This window comes from Macrotis lagotis, chromosome 1 (genome assembly GCF_037893015.1).
Source record: "Macrotis lagotis isolate mMagLag1 chromosome 1, bilby.v1.9.chrom.fasta, whole genome shotgun sequence".
NCBI classification, from domain to species: domain Eukaryota; kingdom Metazoa; phylum Chordata; class Mammalia; order Peramelemorphia; family Peramelidae; genus Macrotis; species Macrotis lagotis.
The window spans coordinates 36,289,322-36,317,298 of NC_133658.1; the positions used below are offsets into that span (position 1 = coordinate 36,289,322).

Here is a 27,977-nt window from a genome sequence, read left to right on the forward strand (position 1 = left end):
TCCCAGAAGGCTTTGTTCCTGACCTTAACCCTTCCGCCCCCTGGCTGGAAGGGGGCGGGAGAAGAAAGTCACTTCCGTTTCCGCCTGGGCGCTCTAGTTTCTGGCTGACCGAGTTTCTCTGGCCTGCTTCCAGGTCCGCAGCCCCGCAGCCCAAGCCCAGGTGAGTAGGGGGCTGAAGACAGGCGGGGCAGGCGGCGTCCGGGGCGGCGGGGGGCCGGAGAAGCGCCGGCAGGAGCGGCGGCGGGTGCGCGGCCACGGCCCCGCCCCGCCCGCGGCGACGCCGCCTCCGAGGCCCGGCGGCCAATCAGCGGCGCCGCTGCCCGGGCCCGCCCCCGCCCCGCGGGCCCCGCCCCGCGGCCCCTGCCTCCCCGCCCCCTCCTGTCTTGGCGTCCTGCAGACTCGAGGGGGGAGCCACAGGCCGATGTCTGAAAAGGGGGTGCTCCGCCACGGCCCCCCGCGATGATGCCCCCGGGGAGAGGTCCGCAGGACCGGGAGGAGCGGTGCCTGAGGCGAGCGGGGTGACGTCACGGGCAGTGGGTGGGGCCGGGCCCCCCCCCCCCCGGCCGCCCGAGGCGGAGGACGCGCCGGCGCAGCTGCGGCCCGGGGGGCGGGGCCGCGTTCCCCTGCGTGATAGGTTCGCTCACGCGCACGCGTGCACGGGCGCGGGGCGGGGCGGGGGCGCGGCCCTCCTCCTCCAATGCGGCGGCGGCGGCGGCGCGCGTGACCGCCGGGAAAGGCCTCCCCCAATGCGGCTGCGGGCGCGGCGGCTGCAGCGCCGGAGTTCAAGGCCGGCCTCAGACACTTAACGATGACCTTGGCCTTGGGCAGCCACTTAGCCCCACTGCCTTGCAAAAGCTAAAAAGAAAGCCGAGAATGAGGCCCCCCCGGGCCACCGCCCTGTCCTCCTGCCCCGCTCTTCCGAAGTTGCCAGGGCCCTTCTGAAACTCAGCCTGCTTAGAGAAGTGCAATAACTCCGTTTCTCCTCCGTGTCTGTGGGACGTCGATTTTGCGAAGTCTTTCGCCCCTTCCCGCACGGGCTCCGGTTTCAGCCCCGTCGCTGTGACGCGGCTCAGATATCTGAAGGACTCGCCTCGGGAGGGAGCCTTAGGCTCATTTTTGCTTCATCCGAAAGGATGACCAGAAGAGCAGGGCGAGGACATGAACGCCCGGATTGCCAGGAGGCCACGCACTTCCCCACGAAGCGGGATGCGGGCCCTTGGGGGGGAACGAGCGCCTCCTCTGTCTCCCGGGAGTGCATCTGCTGTGGAACAATTCTGAAGCTAGGAATGGCACGGACCGGATCGTTTCGGAGGGGCCTCTGTGATCCTCAGATTTTGTGAATAAGTGCAAATACCAATTTTAAGACCCTTCAGTATTTCGTTTCCACCTACTTTGATTTCACAGTTAATCGCTTGATTATTCCCTTCATAGCTATTCCAGCCAAACTGGACTCCTGGATGGTTTGGAACTGAACTTTCTATTTTCTCTATTATTCTATAATAGATACCACCCATGGTGACTAGTTTACACTCCTGTCTGTTTAGCCTTTGCCTCTTAGAGTGCTTATATTCCTTCCAAACTTACCTTGGATGCCACTTTCCCCAGGAAGCCTTTCTTTCTCCAGAGTGCTCTGTCCCTTTTCACCCATCCACTTGTTTCCCTGCGCTTATACAGTACCTCCTCAGAAGTGTCACTTACCAGGTGGAAAGGATCATTTCATTCTGGTGCTTTCTCACCCTGAACTCTTCCACCTCCCCAGCTCCTGGAAAAAGGCTTTTTTTTTCTAGTAGGTGCCAAATAAATTTTTGTTGAATTGACTTGTATCCTGGGAACAGTCCCAGAGCCACCTCTACTAATGGGGAGAGTACAAGAAGAAAGGAAATAACCGTTTCTATAACACCAACTGTGTGCTGGGACTTTTTAAAAAATTAATACATTTATTCAACTACATAGAAAAATAATTTTCAACATTCATTATTTGTAAGGTTTTGAGTTCCACATTTTTTCTTCTTCCTCCCTTCCCCCATTCTTCTGCTTGACAGTGAGTAATCTCTAATAGGTTAAACACATTTTCATATTAATGATGTGAAAATAGAATCGAAAGGAGAAAACATCATGAGAGGTTAGAAATCATAAAGCATAAAACAAATTTTATAAATTTAAAATAGTAAACATTGGGCTATATACAGATTCCATAGTTCCTTCTTGGGATATGGATGGTATTTTCTATCACAGGTCCTTTAGAATTATCTTTAAATCTTTGTATTGCTGAGAGGAGCAAATCCATGATAGCTGATCATCACACAATGTTGCTATTAATATTCTTCCAGTTCTGCTCACTACTCAGTGCTGGAACTTCTTGCCTATGAATGTGGGCACTGTTAAATGTGACCCATGTTAACTTGTAATTCTCTTTTCTCCCCAGTTCTGCCTCTTGGCATCTGTCCTTCCTCAAAGAAGAACGAATGGCATCTATCCCCCTGACAGCCAAGGCCAGCATGGTGAGTGGAATCTGCTGCTTCCTGAAATACAACTCATTCTAAAGTGATTGGATAGATTTCTTTTCCATACCATATAAGCCTAGAAATGACCATCCTAGAAACTAGACTATTCAGGGAAGACCAATACCTCTGATATTGAAATTGTCTTAAGTTATCTGGTCTTTGGTGGTGCAAAAAGAAGGTCATATTTCCTGTGGGACACATGAATCTCAGTTTCTCACCTTTTGATATCCTGAACAAAATGAAGAAGGTAATAAAGATTAAGAAACTGACCAGGCATTAATTTTATTGGTCTAGTTAAAAAGTGTTTGATAGAATAACATTAATCTATTGCTTATTTGACCAGTGGTCCATCTGATTTCCTGTATATGTAGCAAGTATAAAATGGATATTCTCGACTTCTTTAGTGACAGCAACAATTCAACTATTACTGGCAAATAACTCTTCACTGGTAAAAGAATTTCCAAGTCCTTGTTCAATTCAGGTAGTCTTCACTTTTCAGAAATCAGATCTGTGTTTAACTACTTTACAAACTGCAATTGCATTGAATACAGAGGCAATGATTGCAAAGTCTTTGGAAAATATTAATTTCAATAATATTTATTATGACTTGGATAGGTTCTTCTGAGGATTGGATTTCTTACATGTCAAGGTAGACTACCTCCTGAGACATACATCCCTCCCAGGGTTCATGGAAGGCCTTGTATGTTTATGCCTGGACTTTCTTAAAAGGGAATGAGCAGGGGAAGCTAGGTGGCGTAGTGGATAAAGCACTGGCCTTGGGGTCAGGAGTACCTGGGTTCAAATCTGGTCTCAGACACTTAATAATTACCTAGCTGTGTGGCCTTGGGTAAGCCACTTAACCCCATTTGCCTTGCAAAAAAACAAAAAAAAAAAAGGCAAAAAAAAGGGGGGGGGGGATGAACATACTCCCACCCTAAAGCCTTAGACTTCTACAGCTGACTCCTCACTGCCCTGCATCCCAAGGCTGATGATGAACATTATCCTGGGATGGACCCTGTGTCATGTAGGGGGGGCTCCCCGTTTAGTTATTTCCTTGGTTTGCTGAAAAGAGCTTTTTTCCTCATATGACATTGGTTGGACAGAGCTGCCCTAGGCAAGTCATAGTGACCAGGAACTGTTTGTAGTTTTGCCTCGAGTAATGTTTTTGATTGTATATGTATAACATTATTCACTATTATGGGGAAGGGGGAGGGAAGGGAGGGTGATAGAAAAATGTGAAACTGAAAAGTATCTTTGCATATAATTGGAAAAAATAAAATAAAATTACATTACAAAAAGTTCACCATCTGGCAGCGTAGTTACTTTAGAAACACTTGAATTTAGAGTTAGGGAGAGTAATCTTCAATTCCAGCTGTCTTGTTCTCAGTGTAACTTTATTTCTCAGAGCCTCATTTTCCTCCTCTTTAAAATCAAGGGATTTCATTCCCTTGAAGATCCTTTCCAATCTTAAATCAATGATCCTGTGAAATGAAGATTCTCTGAGGTCCCTACCAGCTTTAACTCTCTGTAATGTAGTGTCCTGACCAAGGGATGTGATAGTTCCCCCTTTCTGTGCCCTGGTCTTGCTGTTACAATTGGAATCTGGAATATTATGCTCACTTCTGAGCACCACATCTTAAGAAGGACAATGATTAGTTGGAGAATGAACAGAAGAGGCCAATCTGGACGGTTAGGAGATCATACTTATTAGTTGTTGCATTTAAGGGAAGACGTTGAAGGCCATGGTAGTTATCTTCATCTGTTTGAAGTTCCATGAAGTAAAAGGAGTCAGCCTATTTCTTCTTGACACAGTAGATACTTATAAGAAGTATGAATGGAATTTATGAAAGGAAAATTATCTACAAATTAATGTTATCCTGAAGTAGATTATCTTCATTCAGCATCCTCAGTGATTACCTTAAGTGGTGCCTTAGAAGACATTAAATTCCAAATAGTTTTAGAATCATCCTCAAAATTCTTTTCATGTTCACTTCTAAAAATCAAGAGGAATAAATTCTGAGTGAGCACAAATGCTTTTGTTTTTCAGAAAATTATGACATTCAAAGATGTGGCTGTGGAATTCACCAGGGAGGAGTGGATATACTTGGACCCTTCTCAGAAAGAGTTGTACAGGGATGTGATGCTGGAGAACTATGAGAACTTGGTCTGCTTGGGTAAGGACAGCTGCCCCTTTCAGATTGAACCTACCCATTAGGATGTCTGCTTCTGTCCTCAGTAAATATTGTATTCTATTTCAATATTTTCTAGATTCAATTTTAAAAAATTATTTTTTCCCTTATCCTCACCCTCTGTTCCCTTACAATGTAAAAAAAAAAGAAAAGAAAAAATAAAAAATTCATGTATGAAATATGCAGAATCAAGCAAAGCAAATTTCCATATGGATTATGCCTAAAAATATATGTCTCATTTTATACATTGTCTACCACCTCTTTGACAGGATTTTTATTATTGTTCCTTTAAAATTATGGCTATAATCATTGTTCTTGTCTTTTTTTTTAAATTTTACTTATTTAAGGCAGTTGGGTTAAGTGACTTGCACAAAATCACACAACTAGGCAATTATTACGTGTCTGAGGTCAGGTCCTCCTGATTCCAGGACTGTTGCTCTATCCACTGTGCCACCTAGATGCCCCAGTCTTAAGTCTTTCAAAATTGTTCGTGTTGTACTTAATGTATAAATTGTTCTGATTTTGTTTACTTCACTCTGAAGCAAATCTTCCAAAATTTCCATGAAATGGTCTTCTTATGTATAGTTCAATAGCATTCTGTTACATTTATAAGCCATGATTTCTTTAGCAATTTTCAAATTGATAGGTAATTCTTTGGTTAAAGCCCAAAAGATAGAACATTGGACCTGGAGGCAGGAAGATTTATCATCCTGAATTCAAATGCGTTCAGAGTCATTCACCTGCTATGTGACCCTGGGCAAGTCATTAACCCTATTTGCTTCAGTTTCCCCATTTAAAATGAGGTAAAGAAGAAAATGGCAAACACTTCTAGTATCTTTGTTAAGAAAACTCTCATGTGGGATCATGAAGAATCAGACAGGGTTGAATAACAATAATTTCTTGGTTTCCTGATTCTTGGCCATCACAAGTAGAGTTGTGATAAACATTTATTTAAGAATCTTTTTTAACAGTTACTATTTAGTATGCAGAAACCTGAAATTCTTAGTTCTTCAGTCAAGACTCAAGGTACTTGTTTTATGTAAATTTCTTTTATAAGACTGGAAATTAGCAACTTGATTTTTGAATATTTATCTTTCCCATTCCCTTTTACTTTAAATTCAAGACCAAATACCAGCATATATAAAAAGTCTTTTGGAAAAAATGGCAGAGAAAAGATAGGGACATTCTCTCAAATTCCCCTTCAAACAACATTAATGTTTCCAAACAAATTCTGGAGTCACAAAACTCACAAAAGGATGGGATGAAACAATTTTCTAGACCAAGACAACTTAGAATGTTGTAAGGAAAGGTGTATTGCACCAGACTGAGCATGGAATAGAGTCCAGGATAGGCTGCTCCCCAAGAAACCACCAGTAGACCTTAATTGTTGATTGATCAAATAGTGGCATTGACTTCTTTGGCTACTCTCTGCCCCCAAAGACTGTCAGACAACTGGTCAGAAGGAGATTATTGTAGGCCTTTTGTAGATACTGGGTATAGGATTCTGTTGGGTATAGGATACCTGTACTTGGATACAGGTTATAACATAAATTCAGAAGAAGACAACAAAGTCAAAATTGCTACATCCTAAGCTTCAGTGAAAAATGTGAATTGGTCTCAGGCCCAAAGAGAATTCCTAGAAGAGTTCAAAAAGAATTTTAAACTCAAACAAGAGGGGAGGAGGAAAAATTGGGAAAAGAATGATAGAAGAAAATCATGAAAAGAACAGTCAAAAACATGGTAAAGGAAGAAAAAATATTGAATGAAATAACAGATCAAAAACCAGAATAGACCAAATGTTAAAAGAGGCACAAAAATCAGTGAACTTAGGGGCGGCTAGGTGGCACAGTGGATAGAGTACTGGCCTTGGAGTCAGGAGTACCTGAGTTCAAATCCGGTGTCAGACACTTAATAATTACCTAGCCCTGTGGCCTTGGGCAAGCCACTTAACCCCATTGCCTTGCAAAAACTTAAAAAAAAAAATCAGTGAACTGAACAACCTGCATGGACCAAATAAAAAGATGTACAAAAATTCACTGAAGAAAAGAACTCCCTAAAAGTAGCACTTAACCATATGGAAAAGAAGTTAGAAAAGCTCAGTGAAAAAAATAATTCCTTAAAAATTAAATTAAACTTCAAATATTAAATAAAAAATTAAAAGCTAATGATTCCACAAGATGTGAAGAAATAGTAAAACAAAATCACAAGAATGAAAAAATAGAGAATGCAAATATCACTTTGGAGAAATAACTCATCTGGAAAAATAGATTGAAGAGAGATAATTTAATAATTATTGAACTACCTGAAAGCCATGATCAAAACAGAACTTAGGCATCATAAGGAAAATTAGCTGATACTCTTTTTAAAAAAATTCATTTTAGGGGCAGCTAGGTGGCACAGTGGGTAAAGCACAGGCCCTGGAGTCAGGAGTACCTGGGTTCAAATTCGGCCTCAGACACTTAATTACCTAGCTGTGTGGCCTTGGGCAAGCCACTTAACCCCATTTGCCTTGCAAAAACCTAAAAAAAATTCATTTATTTTTCCAATTATAATATATATCAAGATAGTTTTCATTATTTATTTTTTCAAAGTTTTTTCCCACCCAGCCTTCCTTTTCCTTACCCCCTAGGTAGTAGATGATTTGATATAGATTATACATGTATGGTCATGTTATATATAGTCCCACATGAATCACACTTTGAAAGAAAAATCAGAACAAAAGGGAAAAACCACAATAAAGAAAAAAGCACAAAAGAAAAATTTTTTAAGCTTTCTTTTTTTTGAAAGGCAAATGGGGTTAATTGGCTTGCTCAAGGCCACACAGCTAGTTAATTCTTAAGTGTCTGAGGCCGGATTTGAACTCATGTCCTCCTGACTCCAGGGCCAGTGCTCTATCCCACCGTGCCACCTAGCCACCCCACAAAAGAAATTTTAAAAAGTGAAAATGTCATGCTTTGATCTACATTCAAACTCTAGTTCTTTCTCTGAATGTGGTGGAATTTTCAATCCCAATTCTTTTTGATCACTGTATTGCTGAGAAGATGTAAATCTATCATAGTTGATTATCACATTGTTTATTGTTCTGGTTCTGCTCACTTCACACAGCATCAGTTCATGGTAAATGGTAAATCTTTCCAGATTTTTCTGAACTCCACCTACTCATGATTTCTTATAGAACAATAATATTCCATTATATTCTTATGCCACAACTTGTTTAACCATCCCTCATGGGCTTTCCATCAATTTCCAGTTCTTTTTCACCACAAAAGAGGAGCTATTAATATCTTTTATACACATGCTACCCTGATAGTCCAGAACCAGAAAATAATATAGAAATTGAAGAAATCCACCAGTCACTTCCTGAAAGAGATTTCAAAATGAAAACTCCCTGGAATATTATAGCCAAATTCCAGAACTCCCAGATCAAGCAACCAGAAAGAAACAATTAAAATATCATGGAGCCACGGTCAGGATAACACTAGATTAGCAGTTTCTACATTAAAGGATTGAAAAACTTGGATTATAATATTCTGCAGAGCAGAGGAGCTACACTGAAAAATCTACCTACCCAGCAAACCTCAATATACTCCTACAGGGGAAAAAAATGAAAATCAATAAAATAGAAGCCTTTCAAGCATTCCTGATGAAAAGACTAGAGCCGAATAGAAAATTTAACTTTCAAATAATGATGATGATGTTTTTCCTTCATCCCTGAAGAAGATCATTACCTCAAGGGGATGGTGCCATGACAAGCACATGAATTGGATTTGAGTGAGGTGGTGCTGTGCTAAGTGACCAGCCTCACTTTCTCCTCTAAAACCATCCGGATCCAGTGGCCAGATATGAATCAGGACCACTGGAAATGGCCACAGGACACAGGAGAAACATACAAAGGCAAATGGGACAAAGATTTTATAAGAATAAGGTTAAACTTTTTACATTCCTACTTGCAACTTCTAAGAATGTTCTCATTTTTAGGGCAGTTAGAAGTATACATATTCAGAGGGCATGAGTGTGAGTTGAATAAGATAGAATGATATCTAAAAAAAATCAAAATTAAGGGATGAAAAAGAGGAATCCATCGGGCGAAGGGTAAAGGGAGAGATAGAATGGATAAATTATCTCACAGTAAAAGGCGTAAAAGAACTTTTTCATTTGAGGGGAATATGGGAGAGATGTTTGAACCTTATTTTCCTTTGAATTGACACTGAGAAGGAATAACATTCATATTTAGAAAGATATAGAAATCTATGTTACCCTACAGAAAAATAGGATGAGAAACTGAAAAAAAAGAAAAGGGGGAGAGTCTTATCAATGGGTGAGTGGACTGGAGGAAGTGGTAATCAGTAGCAAAACACTTTTGAAGATGGTCAAAATGGAAGGGGGGCATACAGAAAGTAATCCTAACTATAAAAAAAAATCTTACTGCAAGTTTCTCTAATAAAGGCTTCATTTCTCAACTATTTTGAAAACTGAGTCAAACAGAAAAAAAAAATGAGAGCCAGTGTCTAAGTCATAAATAGTCAATGGATATGAATAGGCAGTTTCAGATGAAGTAACCAAAGCTCTCTAGAACCACATAAAAAAATGCTCTAAATCACTATTGATTAGAGAAATGCAAATTAAAACCATTCTGAAGTACCACCTCATACCTATCAGATTGGCTAGTATGACAGAAAAGGAAAATGACAAACCTTGGAGAGAATATGGGAAAATTTAAACAATAACTCATTCCTGGAATTGTGAACTGATTCAGTGCTTCTGAAGAGCACTTTGAAAAAATACCCACAGAGCTATCAGACCATGCATATCCTTTGACTCAGCAATACCACTACTAGATTTAAAAAAATGGAAAGAACCAGGCAGCTAGGTGGCATAGTGGATAAAGCCACCGGCCTTGGAGTCAGGAGTACCTGGGTTCAAATCCAGTCTCAGACACTTAATAATTATCTAGCTGTGTGGCCTTGGGCAAGCCACTTAACCCCCCATTTGCCTTGCAAAAACCTAAAAAAAAATGGAAAGAACCAATATTTACAAAAATATTCAAAGCAACTCTCCTACTGGTGGCAAAGAATTAGAAATTGAAGAGGTGTTTCTCAATTGAGGAATGGCTGAACAAGTTGTACTTTTTGATTGTGATTGAATACTACTGAGATTTAAGAAATGATGTGCAGGATGCTCTCAGGGAAAAAAACCTAGAAAAAGTTACAGTAACTGATGCAAAATGAAGTAAGCAGAACCATGAGAAAATTGTTCACAGTAGTAGCAATCTTATATGATGAGCATCTGTGAATGACTTAGCTATTCTTAGCAATAAAATATTCCAAGACAATTTCAAAGGATGAGTGATGAAAAATGCTATGCTCCTCCAAAGAAATAACCCATATCACATTGCTGGCCTTCACCATGAGGGCAGAATGGAAGAAGGAGTGGAGAGAATTTCAAACTCAATTTTTTTTTTAAAAAAGAGCCATTAAAAATTCCTTTGACATGTAACTGGAGAAAATAAATTAAATATTTCTAAAGTCTTTTGGATTTTTTTTTAAATTCCACACTCGTTCTTTTGAAATATCCTCATTAAGCCATTGAACTCTCTAGTAAGAAATGAAAAGATCAAAATCAACTAAAAGTGTCAATGTTCCAGGCAGTTTAAACAACATTCCATGCTTTTGTTCTTCCTCTTTGTTTGATTAATGAGTTTTGGTTTTGATTTGCTCCTACAAAATGACACATTCACACCAACAAAACTAAAAGGTATATTTAATAAAGTTATTGTAAAACAGAAATAAATCAGTTTTACGGTAAAAATAACCAGTAAGTCCTAATATGATAAAAAGAAGAGCAAAGCCTACATAAACATAAACATTAAGAGAAAACATTACCAATTCAGGGGAGCTTCAACATCTGAATCAACAGTGGCTGGGGAATCCCAGGATACAGCCTCTAGAGTCCCACACGGGAAGGTCCCAGGCAGATTGTCCTCTCTATGGGTGGGATTCCAATTAGGCTAAGGTCTAATTAGATCTTATATAGCTTGAGAACAAAGAAGGATTCTTGTCAGTTTTTTGTGGAATAAAACCAAGTTTTCCAAGTTGTCTGAGGAGGGAGCACCCCTCCCCAAACCCCAAGAATTGTACATTCAGAAATGGCTAGTTTCTGAAGATAGGCAGTGTTAATCATGTATGGCCTTGAGAATCTGGCCAGGACTAGTCAAGGACTTTGAACAGTTCTTTTAAATACCCAAGCTGTTTTAAATATAGGCATAAGATCAGTCCTGTTTATCTCCCCTCACTATACATCAAGGGTGAATTGAAGGTCAGTAATTCTCTGTACACCAGAGGTAAATTGAGGGTCAGTAATTCTCAGAGGCTAAACTATGAGATTTTACCATGGATAATCTCATATCTTATGCATTAACCATACATTTGACCCTAAGATTAGACATGATATAGGCTGTTCCAACTTTGGGGGTTAATTTCCTATAAAATTCTTTATTCTGACATATATATATATATATATATATATATATATATATATTACACAAGAATAACAAAAGGAGCAATGCAGCAAACAATAGAAGAGGATATACTAGTATGGAAAGATACTTTTGAGCTGAAGCTGATCTAAATAAAAAGTCATGCCAGTGATGATTAGTGTCAATAGTTACAAAGTGAGAGACCTCAACTAGTTTACCAGCAGCTATAAATATGGGTCTGTATTCAGTGTTCATTGGGTGCTCTTTCATTTTCCTGTAATAGTTGCTTTAGAGAATCAGAATCATTCCATATTTGTATGAGGTTCTAAGGATATATATATATATATATATATATATATATATATATATATATATATATATATATATATATGTATATATATTTGGAAGAGGTAAAGATTTGGGTGCCCAGTTAAGAGTTACTTCATCCATTTGGCCAGGGGAAATGTAAAAAATCATCACTCTGCCAGTGGAAATATGAAATGTTGGACAGGCAGCCCCAAAAAGAGGCAGTCTGGCCAACAGAAGATAGAGGGTATATTGTTAAATCACAAGAGATTAGAGGAATGGTCTAAAGACAGTGCTCCATCTGCCGGGTAGCCATTCCACATACTATTCCTGAATTACACACAATATAATCAACTAGACTATGAATTATATTCTTACCATCAATATTGCCCATTAATATGTGGTAATGCAAAATAATCATATAGCACAAAAGGAAATACATGAAACTTATACATGATCATAGGAGTATTGACTTTGAAATGAGTAATAGTGCTAACACAGGGAGTATAAGTACAATGAGGAGAGGTTACAGATGTTAAAATCCAGTGGTCTCTAGGGTGATAGCTCCTCAAAGCATTTTCCCACAGTTTGGCATCTCCTGATTGTAGTAATCACTGAACATTTTCCTTTTCCAACAACATTTACATGTTTTCCAGGGAACACTGAGTCCAGTTGAATAGGATAGAGATATTGGTATCAATATGCAAGTTAGCTAAGGTAGAAGCATCAAAAACAGTTAAAAATTGCTTTTCATATCCTAGGGTTAGTTGGTGGGGTAGGACCATCATGGGAAACCATTAAGCATTCATTGTTAAAGACTGAGTGACATCCTCATCGGGGCCTCAAGATCTATCGAATTTACTAAACCTAAACCAGTTCCAGCCCCACCAAGTAGGGTATAACACTAAGCACATTTTTCCCTTTTGCTAGTATAGGTCTTTAGTATGGTGAAAGTGATATTGTAATGCAACAAAATTTTTTTGGAACTTTTAAGATACATTAACACAGCTATGGGTAACTCTAATGATTGAAGGAGGACTATGTAATGGGATTTGCCACCATAATTTAGCATATTCTACATACCAATATTGAATTGTAATATTGGTAGAATTTAGTACACACAAGATACTTGTCCTGGTAAGATTAAATGACAAAGTAGTTTCATTGGTAATTACCCATCTAGAACAGTTTTATATGGCAGCATCAATGTAGGGAAATCTAGTCTGTGGAATGTCCTTAAGGCAGCTTAACTGAGAACATACAGTAATATTCTTTAAAGGGGTATTGCTTTTCAATACAGTTTATGCAGGGGAAGGAGCTTACCAGAAAGTAGCATTTGCTACTAATGTTGCGTGGTTGGTTGGAAGGACAGGTGAAGTTATCTTCTTGTCTGGAAGATGAGAGTTCCTCCACCAGAAATGTACAGGAGTGTGATTGAATCTCAGGAGGGCTCCAAGAGTCCATGACATGCCCAACAGGAGGCACACTAATAAACACTTCATGTAAAAACACTTGAGTTAATAGAACAGTATACCATTTACCACTCCCTGAATAACAAATTACAACAGCATTATCTTTGCCTTCCACAATAATTTCCAAGGTCTTAGGTGTGTCATGTAAATGTGTCCTTATCCAAACCTTAGTCCCCACTTTAATATCAGTCAAGCCATAACTTCCACTGCAGGTGGTCCTGGAGGGTAGCTCTTTGATCTGTTCCCACTCTACTTTTAAACATGGTATAATTATTAATTGACACACTCTTGCTCCTTTAAAGGTTATGAATGTATTACAGAGACTAAAATTATGAAGATATACCTTGAGTTCTCCTCTATAGCTCCACCCACCACTTGTACATTTTGAATGCCAGTACTTGATCTGGTGATTAACTGACCATAATATCCTCTTAGAAATTTCAATCCCTAGTCTGGTAGAGAATAATCCAGATTTTCCCAGACCTAATTCTACATCTTGAGTTAAGGACAATCATAGCCTTCAAATCCAGTAGTTCCCTGATAGGGGGCCAGGGCATATATTTTAACACACAGCCACATTTTAAGGTTCTGATATTCTCCTGATTAAGTCTTATTTGTAAATTAGGAGTCGTCATTTGAGATTAAGGAGTACTTTCATCCAAAGGACAGTTTTTCAACTGATGTAAGGCCTCAAATAATTTTTTTCCATTTTTATAAGGAGTTATTTCCTAACTTCTTCAATTTTTCTTTTAACAAACCTTTCATTCTTTCAAACAAGTCACCCGAGGGTAATAGAGTAAGTGATAAATCCATCCTATATTGTGTGTCTTACAATATAGGTCAATTCCTTTGCCTTTAAAATATGACCCATTATCACTCTGTATTTGCATAGGAGAACCATAATATGAAATTATAATATCTAATATTTTACAGGTGTTCTTTTGAGTAGCTCTTCTGTAGGGGCAGGCTATGAGTACTCCAGAATAAGTGTCCATGCAGGTGCAGGCATATTGACACCTTTGACTAAAAGGCAAAGGCCCAATATAATCAATTTGCCAAATTTGTGCAGGCAAGGTGCCCCTTCCTATTTCCCCAATAATAGTGTTGGAAATTGGTCTTTCTTTAAATGATTAACTGGGTACATTGATCAGTAACTTGTCTTAACAGTGGAAGGGGAATTAATATACCCTGAGCAAGGGCCCACCTGTGTGAGGCTTGGGGTCCTAGATATCCTGCAGTTACATGGAGCTGTCTGGCCAAAATCAAATCTTCAGTTTCCTCAGTTTCTTTAGGAGTTGTGTGATTCCAATCTTTGCTAACCCATCTACATATGCATTGTACTCAGGTTCCGGAGCAACTACACTGGCATGGGCATCTACATGAAAGACTGAGACATTAGTAGATTGGACCCAAATCCATATATCTTTCCACATTTCATGACCCCAAACTTGTTTCCCATGAAGATACCAATTTTTGACACGGGCATCCAAGTGGTTAGGCCATTTGCTACTACCCAAGGGTCTGTAAAAATATGACATTGTCTCCCCTTCTCCTGTTTCAGTACTTGATATATAGCCATCAGTTCTGCCTACTGACTGCTGTCTCCCTTGCCTATGACTTTTTAGTTACTTGTGTGTGGGACCCTTGTTTCATCTGGCTTCCCCTATCTTCACATGGCCTAGTGCCACATGCCCATTCTTTAGCAAGGGATGAATATCGTAAATCTTCCCAACCCAGTATACATATATCTCTTTCTTTCTCTACATTTTTCTTAAAAAATGGTGTCTTGTACAGCAAATCCTGTTACATAAAGCCAATTTTATTTGATTAATGAGTTTTGATTTCAATTCACTCATACAAAATGATCCATTCACACCAACAAAACTAAAAGGTATATTTAATAGTTATTATAAAACAGGTAGAAATAAATCAGTTTTATAGCAAAAGTAACCAGTAATTCCCAATATAATACAAAGAAGAGCAAAGCCTACATAAACATAAACATTAAAAGAAAACATTACCAATTCAGGGAGAACTTCAACATCTGAATCAACAGCGACTGGGGAGTCCCAGGGTACAGTCTCCAGAATCCTGATTGGGAAGGTCTCAGGCAGAGTATCCATGGGTGAATCTCCAATTAGGCTAAAGTCTAAATAGCTTGAGGACAAAGAATTCTTCCGATTTTTTGTGGAATAAAACCAAATTTTCCAAGTTGTATGAGGAGGGAGCACCCCTCCCCAAACCCTAAGAATTATACATTCAGAAATGGCTAGTTTCTGAAGATAGGCAGTGTTAATCAAGTACAGCCTTGAGAGTCTGGCCAGGACTAGTCAGGGATGTTTTAATTGTTCTTTTAAATACTCAAGCTATTTTAAATATATTCATAGGATGAGTCCTGCTCATCTCCCCTCCCCATAAATCAGGGGTGAATTGGGGGTCAGTAATTCTCTGTACACCAGAGGTAAATTGAGGGTCAGTAATTCTCTGAGGTTAAACTATAAGGCCTTACCATGGACAATCTTATCTTATGTATTAGCTTTCCAATCAAGGATTAGGAGGATTGAATTATTAGGTGACAGTCCTTAGCATTTTTTTCCATTGTCATTGAGCAGGATTTGCAGTTTCCAAACCAGATATCATCTATCAATTGGAAAGAAGAGAAGGATCTTGGATACCAAAGAGGGATATCCCAAGAAACAACTGTTTAGGTGAGTACATGAAAATTGAGCAGAGGAATCATTGCAAGAAACAACTGTCATTAGGAGGAAGCCTCTTGCTTATGGAGGTATTCCAAGAAACAATGACAAAATGAAAACTAAGCAGATATGTCATTGTAAGCAATAGCTGTTGAGAAACATTTATAGAATATTGGGCAGGTGGTATGACCTCAGAGCTTCTCAGACTTTTTCTTCTCTAGAGAAATATTAGGTTGTATGAGGAGATGACTGTATAAGCAAAGAGGAAAGGGTAAGGTGAACAGCTGACACTTGAATATAACTCATCTGAACTGGTCAGGAAAGAAACACACACACACACACACACACACACACACACACACACATACACACACACACACAATTGGGTACAGAAATAAGTTTCACTCCTTGGGAAATTAGGACTAGAAATGAAGAAAGGAAATGAATTAGAATAAGATTAAAGAAGGAATTGATTCTAAATAAGCAAACTAAGTCTTTTTTTAAAATATAGTTCTCTTTGAGGTGACAAAGAATGGGAATCTGAGGGGATGCTCATTTATTAGGGAATGGTAAAATGAGAGGTATATAAGTGGTAAACAAGATGATATATAAATGTGGTAGAATCCTATTGTGCTATAAGAAATGATGAGGGCTATGATTAGAGAAAAACCTGAAGACTTGTATGAATTGATACAAAGTGAGTGAACAGGACAGGAGGAGAATTTATACAGTAACAATAAGATCATAAATTGAACATTTCTAAAAGTCATAGAACTTCCTGAACACCATAATAACCCATCATGATTCCAGAGGACTCATGATGAAATCCATTGCCCACCTCTTGATGGGTTTTTTTTGGCCTTCATTCTCAAAGAAGACCATGACATCAGGGAGGTAATAACATGATAAACACATGAATTAGATTTAAGTGATAGGGTGCTATGTGATGTCACCAGCCTCACTTTCTCCTCCAGAGCAAAGTGGCTAGATATGAATCAGGATGACTGGAAATGACCCTGGATGCGTGGAAATCAGGGTTAAGTAACTTGCCCAAGGTCACACAGCTAGTAAGTGTTGAGTGTCTGAGGTTGGATTGAACTCCAACCCTCCTGATTCCAAGGCCAGAACTGTATCCACTGGACCACCTAGCTGCCCCTGCCCATCTCTTGATAACAGAGGTGAAAGACACAGAGTGTAGAATGAAACATATACTCATGTATTTTTCTTTTGGGTAGGGCCAATGTGGAAGTTTAATTTGCTTGACTCTGCATGTTTGTAACAGGAACTTTGTTTTTCTTTAATTCTCAGCTGGGCAAAAGGGAAAAGGTTAGAGAATGCAGAATTTTTCTGCTTAAAAATGACTAATGGAGCAAAACTCTTGACTGATGGATCAGAACAGGGATTGGCAGACTATGGTTCTGGTACCAAATTCAGGTCTCCACTAAGAAATTTTTTATTTGGCTTACTAGGAAAAAATTTTTTAATTTAAAAATGTAAAATTTTCAACTCATAGGCCAAAAAATGGGCTATGGGTTGAATTTGGCACTTGGTCCAAATCCTTTAACTAGAGTTAAAAAATGGAGGCATATAATTCTCAGAGGTAACCAGTGTGTGAATTTGTTTTGCTTGATTTGTTATAGAGGAAAGCTTTTGATTTGGGGAGGAAAAGAGAATTTGGTGAGTAGCAATGGAATTTAAAAAAAAAAAGTTTCCAGGAACCATTTAAAAATACACAGTGGAGAGAAGGATAATTATAAAGCAACACACTTTTGTTACTGCCAGGATAAACTTAGTACATGTAATTTTAAATCATTCATATGGAATAAAATTTCATGGTTTCATGTACAGACTTTTTAAAATTCTTCTTTGTATATTGAAATGTACTTGCTTATATTTTTAGTTCATAATCAAAAAATAAAATTAAAATTGAAAATCATAAAAAGAAATTAGAGCCAATAGGTATAAGTGGCAGAGGTAGGATTGAATCCAGGTTCTTTGCCTCTTAATTTATTCCTTCTTATGTATGTTCCCTCGGTGCCTATTTGTATCTCCTCTTTCCTGAGTTTATATAAATTCATTCTCTCTCTCCTCTCCCCTCCCTCTCCCTCTCCCTCTCCCTCTCCCTCTCCCTCTCCCTCTCCCTCTCCCTCTCCCTCTCCCTCTCCCTCTCCCTCTCTCTCTCTCTCTCTCTCTCTTCCACCTATCTAGTCTCAACTCAAAATATGGGCCAGTATTTCCAAGACATGAAAACCATATTTTTTTTCTAAATGTAATCTTTACCTCATTTTACCTCATGTTGATCATTTTCAAGACAGGCCATTTTCATCCCTGTAACATCTTCTTTTTATTAGGGAACTTAGAAAAAATTTAATCCTGAATGAATTAGGTTTCTTTAGGTTGTGCTTTATGAAGCTATGTTTCTTTTCCATAGTTCTCTTTATAAACTAAGTTAGATAGAACTCAAACAAGGAGCCAGGAGAGCAGTTATAAAATTTGTGCATAGACAGAGATTTTGGGAAGAGAGGAAAAGGGACAGTACTAATTAATCTATTATTATTTCTTTCAGAGAATAAAGTATTGAGTCCACATTGGAGAGTTCAAATTGGACCAAAAAATCATGGCTATAATAAATGTGAGAAGACTTTCCTTGAGAACAAACAACTTATTCTTCATGCAAAATCAGGCCAGAAACTTTATGAGTGTAAGGAGTGTGGTAAAAGCTACCGAAATAGGTCAGGACTTTGGCATCATAAGAAAATTCATGCAGGAGAGAAAGCTTATAAATGTAATAAATGTGGGAAGGCTTTCAGTATTAAGGTACAGCTGATTGACCATCAAAAAATTCACACTGGAGAAAAACCTTATGAATGTAATGAATGTGGAAAGGCTTTCTATGTAAGAGCAACACTTAATAAACATCTGAGGATTCACACTGGAGAGAAACCTTATGAATGTGATGAATGTGATAAGGCCTACCATTACAGCTCAGGGCTTAGTCAACATAAGAGAACTCATATAGGAGAGAAACCTTATAAATGTAATGAATGTGGAAAAACTTTCAGCTTTAAGGTACAACTGATTTACCATCAAAGAATCCACACTGGAGAGAAACCTTATAAATGTAATGAATGTGGGAAATCTTTTGGTAGGAGAGCAGTACTCACTCGACATCGGAGAATTCATACTGGAGAGAAACCTTATGAATGTAATGAATGTGGAAAGGCCTTCTCTGAAAGGGCAGAACGTAATCTACATCTTAGAATTCATACTGGAGAGAAACCTTATGAATGTAGTCAGTGTGGGAAGACCTTTAGTCTTAAGAGATATCTAACTAAACATGAAAGGGTTCATTCAGGAGAAAAACCTTATCAATGTAGCGAATGTGGGAAGATCTTTACTGTAAGAACACAATTTGTTGTTCATCAAAAATTTCATACTGGAGAGAAACTTTATGAATGTAATGAGTGTGGGAAATTCTTCATTCGAAGAACACAATTTACTGATCATCTGAGACTTCATACTGGAGAGAAACCTTTTGAATGCAATCAGTGTGGGAAGGTCTTCACTCGAAGGACACAATTTACTTATCATCTAAGAGTTCATACCGGAGAGAAACCCTATGAATGTAATCAGTGTGGAAAGGCTTTCAATCTGAAAAGTTCTCTTATGAGACATCAGAAAATTCATACTGGAGAGAAACCTTATGACTGTAATCAATGCGGAAAGGCTTTCAATCTGAAAAGTTCTCTTATGAGACATCAGAGAATTCATACTGGAGAGAAATCTTATGAATGTAGTGAATGTGGGAAGACCTTCAACAAGAAGTCCTGTCTTATTGTGCATCAGAGAATTGATACTGAAGAAAAACCTTATCAATGTAAGGAGGATAGAGAGGCTTTCATCTACAGCTCATCATTTATTCTACATCAAAGAACTCATACTGGAGAAAAACCTTATAAGTGTTATGAATGTGGGGAGGCCCTCAGTAAGAAGAGTTCTTTTACTCAACATCAAAGAATTTATACTGGACAAAAAACAATGACTATAATGGCAAATCCTGTTTAAGGTAATAAATATAGATGGACTCTTCCTGTAAGTTCAGAACTTACTAGACAATTAAGTCTTCATCATAGAATTCATTCTTGGAAGAAACCACATGAATGTAGTAAATGCCTTATTACATCAATTTTTAGTGTTTTCTAAACATCAGAAAATGGAGAAGGAACCATATAAATATGTAAATTTGGAATGTCTTCCTTTGGGTTTTCCTGAATTTCTCATTAGAGAATTAATACTGGAGGTAAATCTCATGACTGTAATGACTGTAGAAAGGCAATCTAAGGTAATTTTAAATTAAAGGTAATTTAATACTAGAAAATTCACAAGGTATAGATCCTTATGACAGTGATGAATTAATTATATCCTTGTTAAAAAGGAGGACAAATTCTCTAAAGATAAGTGAATTTATACCAGAATGAAACCTAAAGATTGTTATAAATATAGGAATACATTCATATAAGGAATCAACTCCATCAATATACTCTCTCCTTGTGAATATATATCTCCCAAAGGCTTCAAAGTACCTTTGCAACTTCTTCGTTTGATTATTTCTGTTGTTCTGTCCCCTTCATTGCCAGGGTATAGCTGATTATTATGATGTGACAACTGACTCCTTCACCTCAACTGGTTATAATGAAATGTTCCATAATCTGAGCCTCTCTTTCATAAAGTGGCAGCATGTTATGTTAATATAAACAGGTATGTTTCCATTCACTCCAGTTCTTAAGGAATGTCATTATCTATATGATTCCTTCTTTTTCCAAGATTTAGAGTCTTTGAATATATTGAACTGATCCAAAATAGATTTAAGAAAAGGGGAAGAGAAGGAAAGGGAAGACAATTTGTATATTTGAAACATAGAAACTTCAAAGAAAGAAAAAAAAGCACCCTTAGAGAGTGATTCTGAAGACTTTTTTGGGTAATGTCTCTAGGTATGGGTGCATGAAAACCAGCAAAAGCATTTTATTTAGTTGATTTTATTTATTTATATTTATGTATAATTGGGTCAATTGAAAGCAGATTAAATGAGAGTCCATTTTAAAGTAATAAACATTTCAGTAATGATTTCTCTTGATTTTCTGATTGGGATTGGAGCCCCACTGGAGCAAAATTTTCTTTCTTTTGGGACTAATTGGAAAAGGGAATTTTCTTTTCTCATTGACCATTTTCCCCAGTGGCTCAACTGAAGTGAGGGATTAAGAAAAAGTAAATAGAAAACTTCAGAGTTAAGAAGTTCCTTACTTCCTAGGTTTATTGCTTTGTAGACAAAGACAGTAAATTCATCACCTCAATTCAAATAAAGCCTGAAATTTTCAAAAAATGGTCTTACAATGTACAGTCAGAACAATACGTATAATTTCTCTGGATTTATTTTGGATTGTTATATTGAGAATTTTTAGATTACAACCAATCTAAAAAGTATCTGCTCCTCCCCCCCCACAAAAGAACAATATTTTAAACTTTCTTTTACTGTTTTTTAAAAATAAATTTAATATTTTCCTGCTATTAAGGGAGGAAACTGATAATGTTAAGTTCATAATTATGGCAATTATCTAGTTGATATAATTATATTTTTGATAGCATGTACATTCCTCTGGAGCTAACATTTCCCCAGAGAGAACAAGGAATATTTCATTTCTGGAAATTTGTACTTTTTTTTGAAAGTTTAACCTGTGAGATCATAAACTGCATGAATGACCTGAATACAATTCTGAATAATGTGGTACAAAGTACTTATAAAAAAGAACATTTATATGTTGAGAGTAAATTTAGTTCTGTTAGACAATGAAAACTATAGCTTGGTAAATGGAGATCAATTCCAAAGAATGGAAAACCTGGGTTCAAGTCCAAGCTCAGATACACACTGACTATGGGATTCTATTAAGCAATAAACTTGTGTTAAGTGTCTCCCATGTACCAGACAAGCTACTTAACCTCTCAATGCTCTAAGAAACACTCTAAGACCTAAGTTGCAGAGAAGGTATCACTCTGTATTGGTAAAGTGAATTTTCGTACAGGGAGTTCCCTATATCTAGACTCTATTCCTTTTATTCACATCTCTGTCACTTCCCAATTAATAACCCATCCCAAGGACAGAACATTCCCTTGGAATAAAGAAAAAACAGTTTATCCAGACAAGTGAACAAAGGGACCCTGCATATGCTTCTGAACCCTTGTCAACCAGTCTGCCACTGAAAAGAGGAAGACAAGTCTTACCTTGGGTCCTCTGGAGCTAAGAAGGGGCCTTGTGTTTGGAGTCATTTAGTGCTCTCCTTTCCCCTTTTTTGTTTTTTTTTGTTTTCAGTGTGCATATTGTGCTTTGGTTTTGCTTACTTTGCTCTGCATCACTGCATGCTGATCTCACCCTGGAGTCCTGAATTCCTCCCATGTTTTCCTTATAGTGCATTAATCCTTTTTGTTGCTGTGCAGTCATATTTTGACTCTTTGTGACTCCATATGGGACTTTCTTAGCAAAGATCCTGGAGTGGTTTGCCATTTCCTTCTCTAGCTCATTTGATGGAAGAGGAAACTGAGGTAAACAGACTTAAATGACTTGCCCAGGATCAGACAACTTGTGTCATAGGCCTGATTTGAACTCAACAAGATGAGGTCCAACACTCGATCCACTGCAGAGTTAGGAACAGTAGAGTTTAAATTCTGCCTCCAGTCTCACTAGCAATCCACTTTACCACTTCCTTCATCTTTCTAAACCTATGATCTCCCTTCCGAATTTTCACCCTCCCCTTTCCTCCTCAGCATACTATAATGTGGTATTTCATATTTCTTTTCAGCATGAATCCTGGAATGATCTGGGGAGTGGGGGCAAAGTATCTAAGGACACAAAGCTGAAAAAAATGTTGGAGGTGATCCACTTCAACCTTCTCATATCTTAGAGGGTAAAACAGAGACAAAGTACAGAGATTTGGGCCAAGGTTACACAGCAAGTTAGTTACAGAATTGTAGAATGTCAAGGCTTTGAGGGACTTGGAGGTCATGGGGTCCCCCCCCAATATTTGATATAGAAGAAAATTGAAGCCAAGAGGGAGTCAATGGCTGATCCAAGGCCAAATATTTGAGCTAGGGTAAGATGTCCTAGTTATCTTCTATCAGAAATCTTTCCTTCAGATCCCTCAGCCCAATCCCACAACTCCTCAGGAGTATTGAAGATGTGTAGCTAGAAGAGAAGCTGATATGAGCATCAGGAATGGGTCGACATCAACACTAGTTTTCATTGAGTGACCTCTTTTTGTGAGGAGGGGATCTCAAGCTTGAACTGGACAAGACTGAATTTGTTCCAGTTTTCATGTGACCCACCATTCTTGCTGGACTCTGTTTTCATCCAACGGAATGGCAAATGGTTCCCCATCCATTCCACTCTATCTTCCTTTTCCATGGCTTTGCACAGGCTGAACCCACACCAGAATACTTCACATCTTCCTCACCATCTTGTAGCATCCTTACATTTCCTACAATCACACTGTTTCCCATAGATATTCAGGTAGCAGAGTGGCTAGAGAATTTGCCCTCGAATCAGTAAGAATGGAGCTCAATTCACACTTCTTAAAGAGTGACTCTGGGCAAGTCACTTTACCAATGCCTGCCTCCCTTTTCTCAACTGTAAAATGAGGAAAATAAGAATGCTTGCCTCTTAGGGTTGTGAGGATCAAATGAGATATTTGTAAAACACTTTGAAAACCTTCAAGTGCTGAAAATTGCATTTCCCTAAGCACTTTACAAATAATATCTCATTTGTTCTTCACAGTAATGTTGGTCAGTTAGTACTATTATTATCCCCATTTTATAATTAAGGAAAGTGAGGCAGGCAGAGGTTAAGTGACTTGTCCAGAGTCACACATATAATAAGGATCTTATGTTGGATTTGAACTCAACTCTTCCTGACTCCACTCTAGACTTTGCATCACCTAACTAATAATAGATAGATGATAGATAAATAGATAGATGGAATCCAGATTCTAGATTATTGCTTGCTATTGCTAGTGGAGGTCTTTCCTACCCCACCCCTTCTCTCCAATTATGAGTGCTCTCCCCCCTATTGGAATTAACATTGTATATAATTGGTGTCTACAAATCTGGTTAGATTTTGCATCCTGCCAAATAAATGTAAGCTTCTGGAGAACTGCTTCAGGTGTATATTGACTTCTAACTGTTTTTTATATTGTTGGGGATTAATGTTTGTTGAATTGAAGCTCAGGTGGACATCTTAGTGGGTTCAGGGTCTTGGAGAACCCCTCTTACTGATTCCCACTTGACCTTCTTACCTGGATTTCATCTTTGTCTTCAAAAACTCACCTCTGAAGCTCCTACTTCTTTGCCCTTGGGTTCTTACATCTGTCTGACTAGAGCTCTCCCAGACCCTCCACCATTTAATGAAGAGACCCAAGACACCTCATTACTTTCCACCTGGTTGTTGGGCTTTATGCCCCTGAGCTGAATATAGGGCAGCTAGGTGATACAGTGGATAGAGCAGTAATCCTAGAGCTGCATTCAAATACAATCTCAGATACTTTGACAATAGTTGTGTGACCCTGGTGAAGTCACTTCACCCTGATTACCTCACATCCAGGGCCATCTCTAATCATCCTGATCCATATCTGGCCACTGGACCCAGATGTCTCTGAAGGACAACATGAGTCTGGTGACTTGGCATAGCCCTTCCTCACTCAAATCCAATTCAGATGAATGTCATGGAATCATCTCCCTGATGACATGGTCTTCTTCAAGAAGGAAGGATAAATATCATCTGAGCTGAATATTTTCCTCCTCCTTTCAGCCTCTTTTAATATGCCATCTTTCCCTGTTAGATTGTGAATTTCTAGAGGGCAGAGACTTTCTTTGTACCTGAACTTGGCTTCGTCCTCAGCTTCTTGCCACTCCATTCTATTCCTATTGGTTTATTAATGTTAACTTGTAGTTAATGGAACACCTGGGAAGATCACTTTGTTATAGTGAGAACAAGCCCAGATTGTGGGGTCTGAGTTCAAATCAGTTCAGTCATCCTCTGTGTGACTTTGGAGAAGTTATTTTACTTCTCTTTGCCTCAGTTTCTCATCTGTAAAATGATGAGTCTGGAATAAATAATTTTTCATGACTCTTCCAACTCTGAATATCCCAGAAACCCCACCAACAAAATTCCAACTGAGAGAGATCTCAGGCTAGGATGGGAATCTAGGGATGGTTCCCAAGTGAAGGCTCCTTGAAACCAGAGGAACCCCATTTTCAGGAATCCCCTAGAAGAGAGGGCCCTCCAGGTATGGTTTGCAATGAGTCCTCAAGTTTCTTTCTCTGTAATTCCAGCCCTGACAGGCACAAGGATGGAATGAGGACTACTTGGAGGGATCTGCCAGAAAGGAAGGAAGGCTTCCTTGTTTGCTTATTGTATTTCTGGCATAGTCTCTCTTTTAAAGAGAGAAAATGTTCTGCTTTTCTTCCTTTCTCAGCCAGCCACCTCCTGCTGTAGTCATCCACATTTTCCACAGGCCTTATATAATCCAGGAGAACCCAACTCCTTCCATTTTATCTCTAACACAAAGTAATCGGAGACCCACACCAGTGCAATTTGATCTTCTAATGCCCTTGTATTAAAGCATACACTACCCATCCTTGGTCTGACCCTGACCAATAGTACCTACTCTCAGGGTCATCCATTTCTTTTTTTTTTTTGGTTTACATCATGTTTATATTATTACAATAATTTTATTATAAGAGTAAACATAAACTCCCCTCCCTCCCAAGAAGATGAAAAGCCTCAAGATTAGTGAGAGAGAGAGAGGGAAAAAATGTACTTCAGAATATGTTGATTCCAATGGCTCTATCACTGGGGTGAGTTGCTTTCTTTATCATAAATCCAACAGAGAAGCTGCTTCAATATTTTTCCCACAGTTGCTATTACTAGCTGTATTTTCTTCCACTCTATTCTTCTCCACTCTCATTTATTCTATTCTCTCTCTCCTTTCATCCTGGCCCGTTCCAAAAATGTGTTGTATCTCAATACCCTCTCCCATAATCTTCCCTCTCTTCTATCTCCTATTCCCCCCCCGTCCCTCCCCCCATTCCCCCTTATCCCATCCCTTTCTTCTCATTTTTTCTAGGGTAAGATAGAGTTCTATACCCTATTAAGTGTGTATGTTATTTCCTCTCTGAGCCATTTCTGACGAGAATGAAGGCTCATTCATTCCCCCTTGCCTTCCCCCATTTCACTTCATTGAAAAAGATTTTTCTTGACTCTTATGTGAAATTTCTTAGCCTCTTCTTCATCTCCTTTCCCTTCCTCCTAGTACTTTCTTTTATCACCCATTGACTCCATCTTTTTACTATATTACTATATTATATTATTATTACATTTATTATTATATTTACTATATTATACCATTATATTCCTCCTTCCTGTGCCCTGTCTATATATGCTCTTATAAATGAGAAAGTTCATATGAGTTATCAATATATTCTTCCCAAGCAGAAATACAAACAGTTCAATATCATTAAGTTCCTCATAGTTAGTCCTCATCCACCCCCTCTATGGTTCATCAGAGTCCTGTACTTGGTGATCAAACTTTCTGTTCAGCTCTGGTTGTTTCAATAGGAAAGTTTGAAAGTCCCCTGTTTCATTGAAAATCCATCTTTTCCCCTGAAAGAGGATGTTCAGTTTTGCTGGGTATTTGATTCTCAGTTGTAAACCAAGATCTTTTGCATTCTGGAATATCATATTCCAATCCTTACGAGCCCTTAATGTAGATGCTGCCAGATCCTGTGTAATCCTGGCTATGGAGCTTTGGTTGAATTGTTTGTTTCTGGCAGCTTTTAGTATTTTCTGTTTGATTTGGGAGTTTTGGTATTTGGCTATAATATTCCTGGAAGTTTTTCTTTTGGGATCTCTTTCAGGAGGTGACTGTGAATTCCCTCAATTTCTATTTTACCCTCTGCTTCTAGGATCTCAGGGAAATTTTGCTGTATTATTTCTTGAAAAATGAAGTCTAGGCTCTTTTCCTGTTGTGACTTTCAGGTAGCCCAATAATTTTAAAATTATTTCTTCTGGATCTGTTTTCAAGGTCAGTTTTTTTTTCCAATGAGATATTTCACATTTTCTTCTAACTTTTGCCTTTTTTTGGGAAGAGTTTTAGTTCTTCCTGATTTCTTGCAAAGTCCTCGGCTTCCTTTAGGAGGAGTTGTTTTGAAGGAGTTATTTTCTTCAGAGAACTTTTTTATCTCTTTTTCCATCTGGCCAATTCTGCTTTTTAAGGCATTATTCTCCTCATTTGCCTTTTGTTTTGCTTTTTCCATTTGATCTAAACTGGTTTTTAACATATTATTTTCTTCAGTATTTTTTGTATTTCTTTCACCAAAGCTGTTGATTTGGTTTTCATGTTTTATCTGCATTGCTCTCATTTCTCCTATTAATTTTTCTTCCACCTCCCTTAATTGTTTTTCAAAGTCTTTTTTAAACTCATCCATAGTCTGAGCCCATTTTCTATTTCTCTTGGAGGTTTTGAATACAGAAGCTTTGATTTTGTCATCATCTGAGTATGTGTTTTGATCTTCCATGGGACTAAAGTAATTCCCTATGGTCAGATTCTTCTTTTTCTGTTGTTTACTCATTTCCTTAGCCCAAGACAGCACTTCCAAGGCTTTGGGACCTTTATTCCTCCAAGGGCTTATGCTCTCTTGCCTGTGATTTGATATATAGATGACCACAGCACTACCCTCTGCCCTGGAGCTGTAAGGAGAGGCCCTGCTGGGCTATCTTGGTATGGAAGCCCAAACTGGAACCTGGATCTGAGTGTGGGCAAACAGCAGAGTCCTATCCCCAGGGAGAGCAGAGATATTTCTGCCTTCTCCCCGGCCCCCTTACCGTCTGTGGGCTGTGCTCTGGAAGTACAGGCTGCTCAGTCATTCTTATGCAATATCCTTTTACCTTTCTCCATTAAACCATTGAACTTTCTGAGAAATAAAAACAAAACCAGCTAGCAGTTAATACTCTTGACAGTGTAAGCAACATTCCCATGCCCTTGTTCCTCTTCCTTCCTATCAAGGATTGGGAGAATTGAATTATTAGATGACAGGCCTTAGAATTTTTCTATTATCATTGAACAGGATTTGCAGTTTCCAAACCAGATATCATCCACCAGTTGGAGAGAAGAGAAAGATCTTGGATGCCAAAGGGAGACATCTCCAGAAATAACTGTTTAGGTGAGTACATGAAAATTGAGCAGATGAATCATTGCAAGAAACAACTCTATTTGTCATTAGGAAGAAGGCTT

At 38.6% G+C, this 27,977-nt stretch overlaps 1 protein-coding gene across 3 annotated transcripts; it reads left to right on the forward strand.

The window, feature by feature from the left end:
• Window positions 1-27,906, forward strand: LOC141495761 (uncharacterized). 3 transcript variants are annotated; one of them, XR_012470841.1, is made up of 7 exons: window positions 749-1,336; window positions 2,426-2,501; window positions 4,552-4,678; window positions 15,559-15,654; window positions 18,209-19,708; window positions 20,280-20,400; window positions 27,811-27,906. XR_012470841.1 is itself a non-coding variant. In XM_074197471.1 (5 exons), the coding sequence occupies exons 1-5, from the start codon at window positions 1,134-1,136 to the stop codon at window positions 19,705-19,707; spliced, it is 2,001 nt and encodes a 666-aa protein (XP_074053572.1). In that variant the 5' UTR covers window positions 749-1,133; the 3' UTR covers window positions 19,708-23,231. The 3 variants fall into 3 exon arrangements, 1 of the variants encoding a protein (XP_074053572.1); XR_012470842.1 differs by lacking the exon at window positions 749-1,336 and adding an exon at window positions 1-160 and having other exon boundaries at window positions 18,209-20,400; XM_074197471.1 differs by lacking the exon at window positions 27,811-27,906 and having other exon boundaries at window positions 18,209-23,231.
• Window positions 27,907-27,977: the final 71 nt, after the last annotated feature.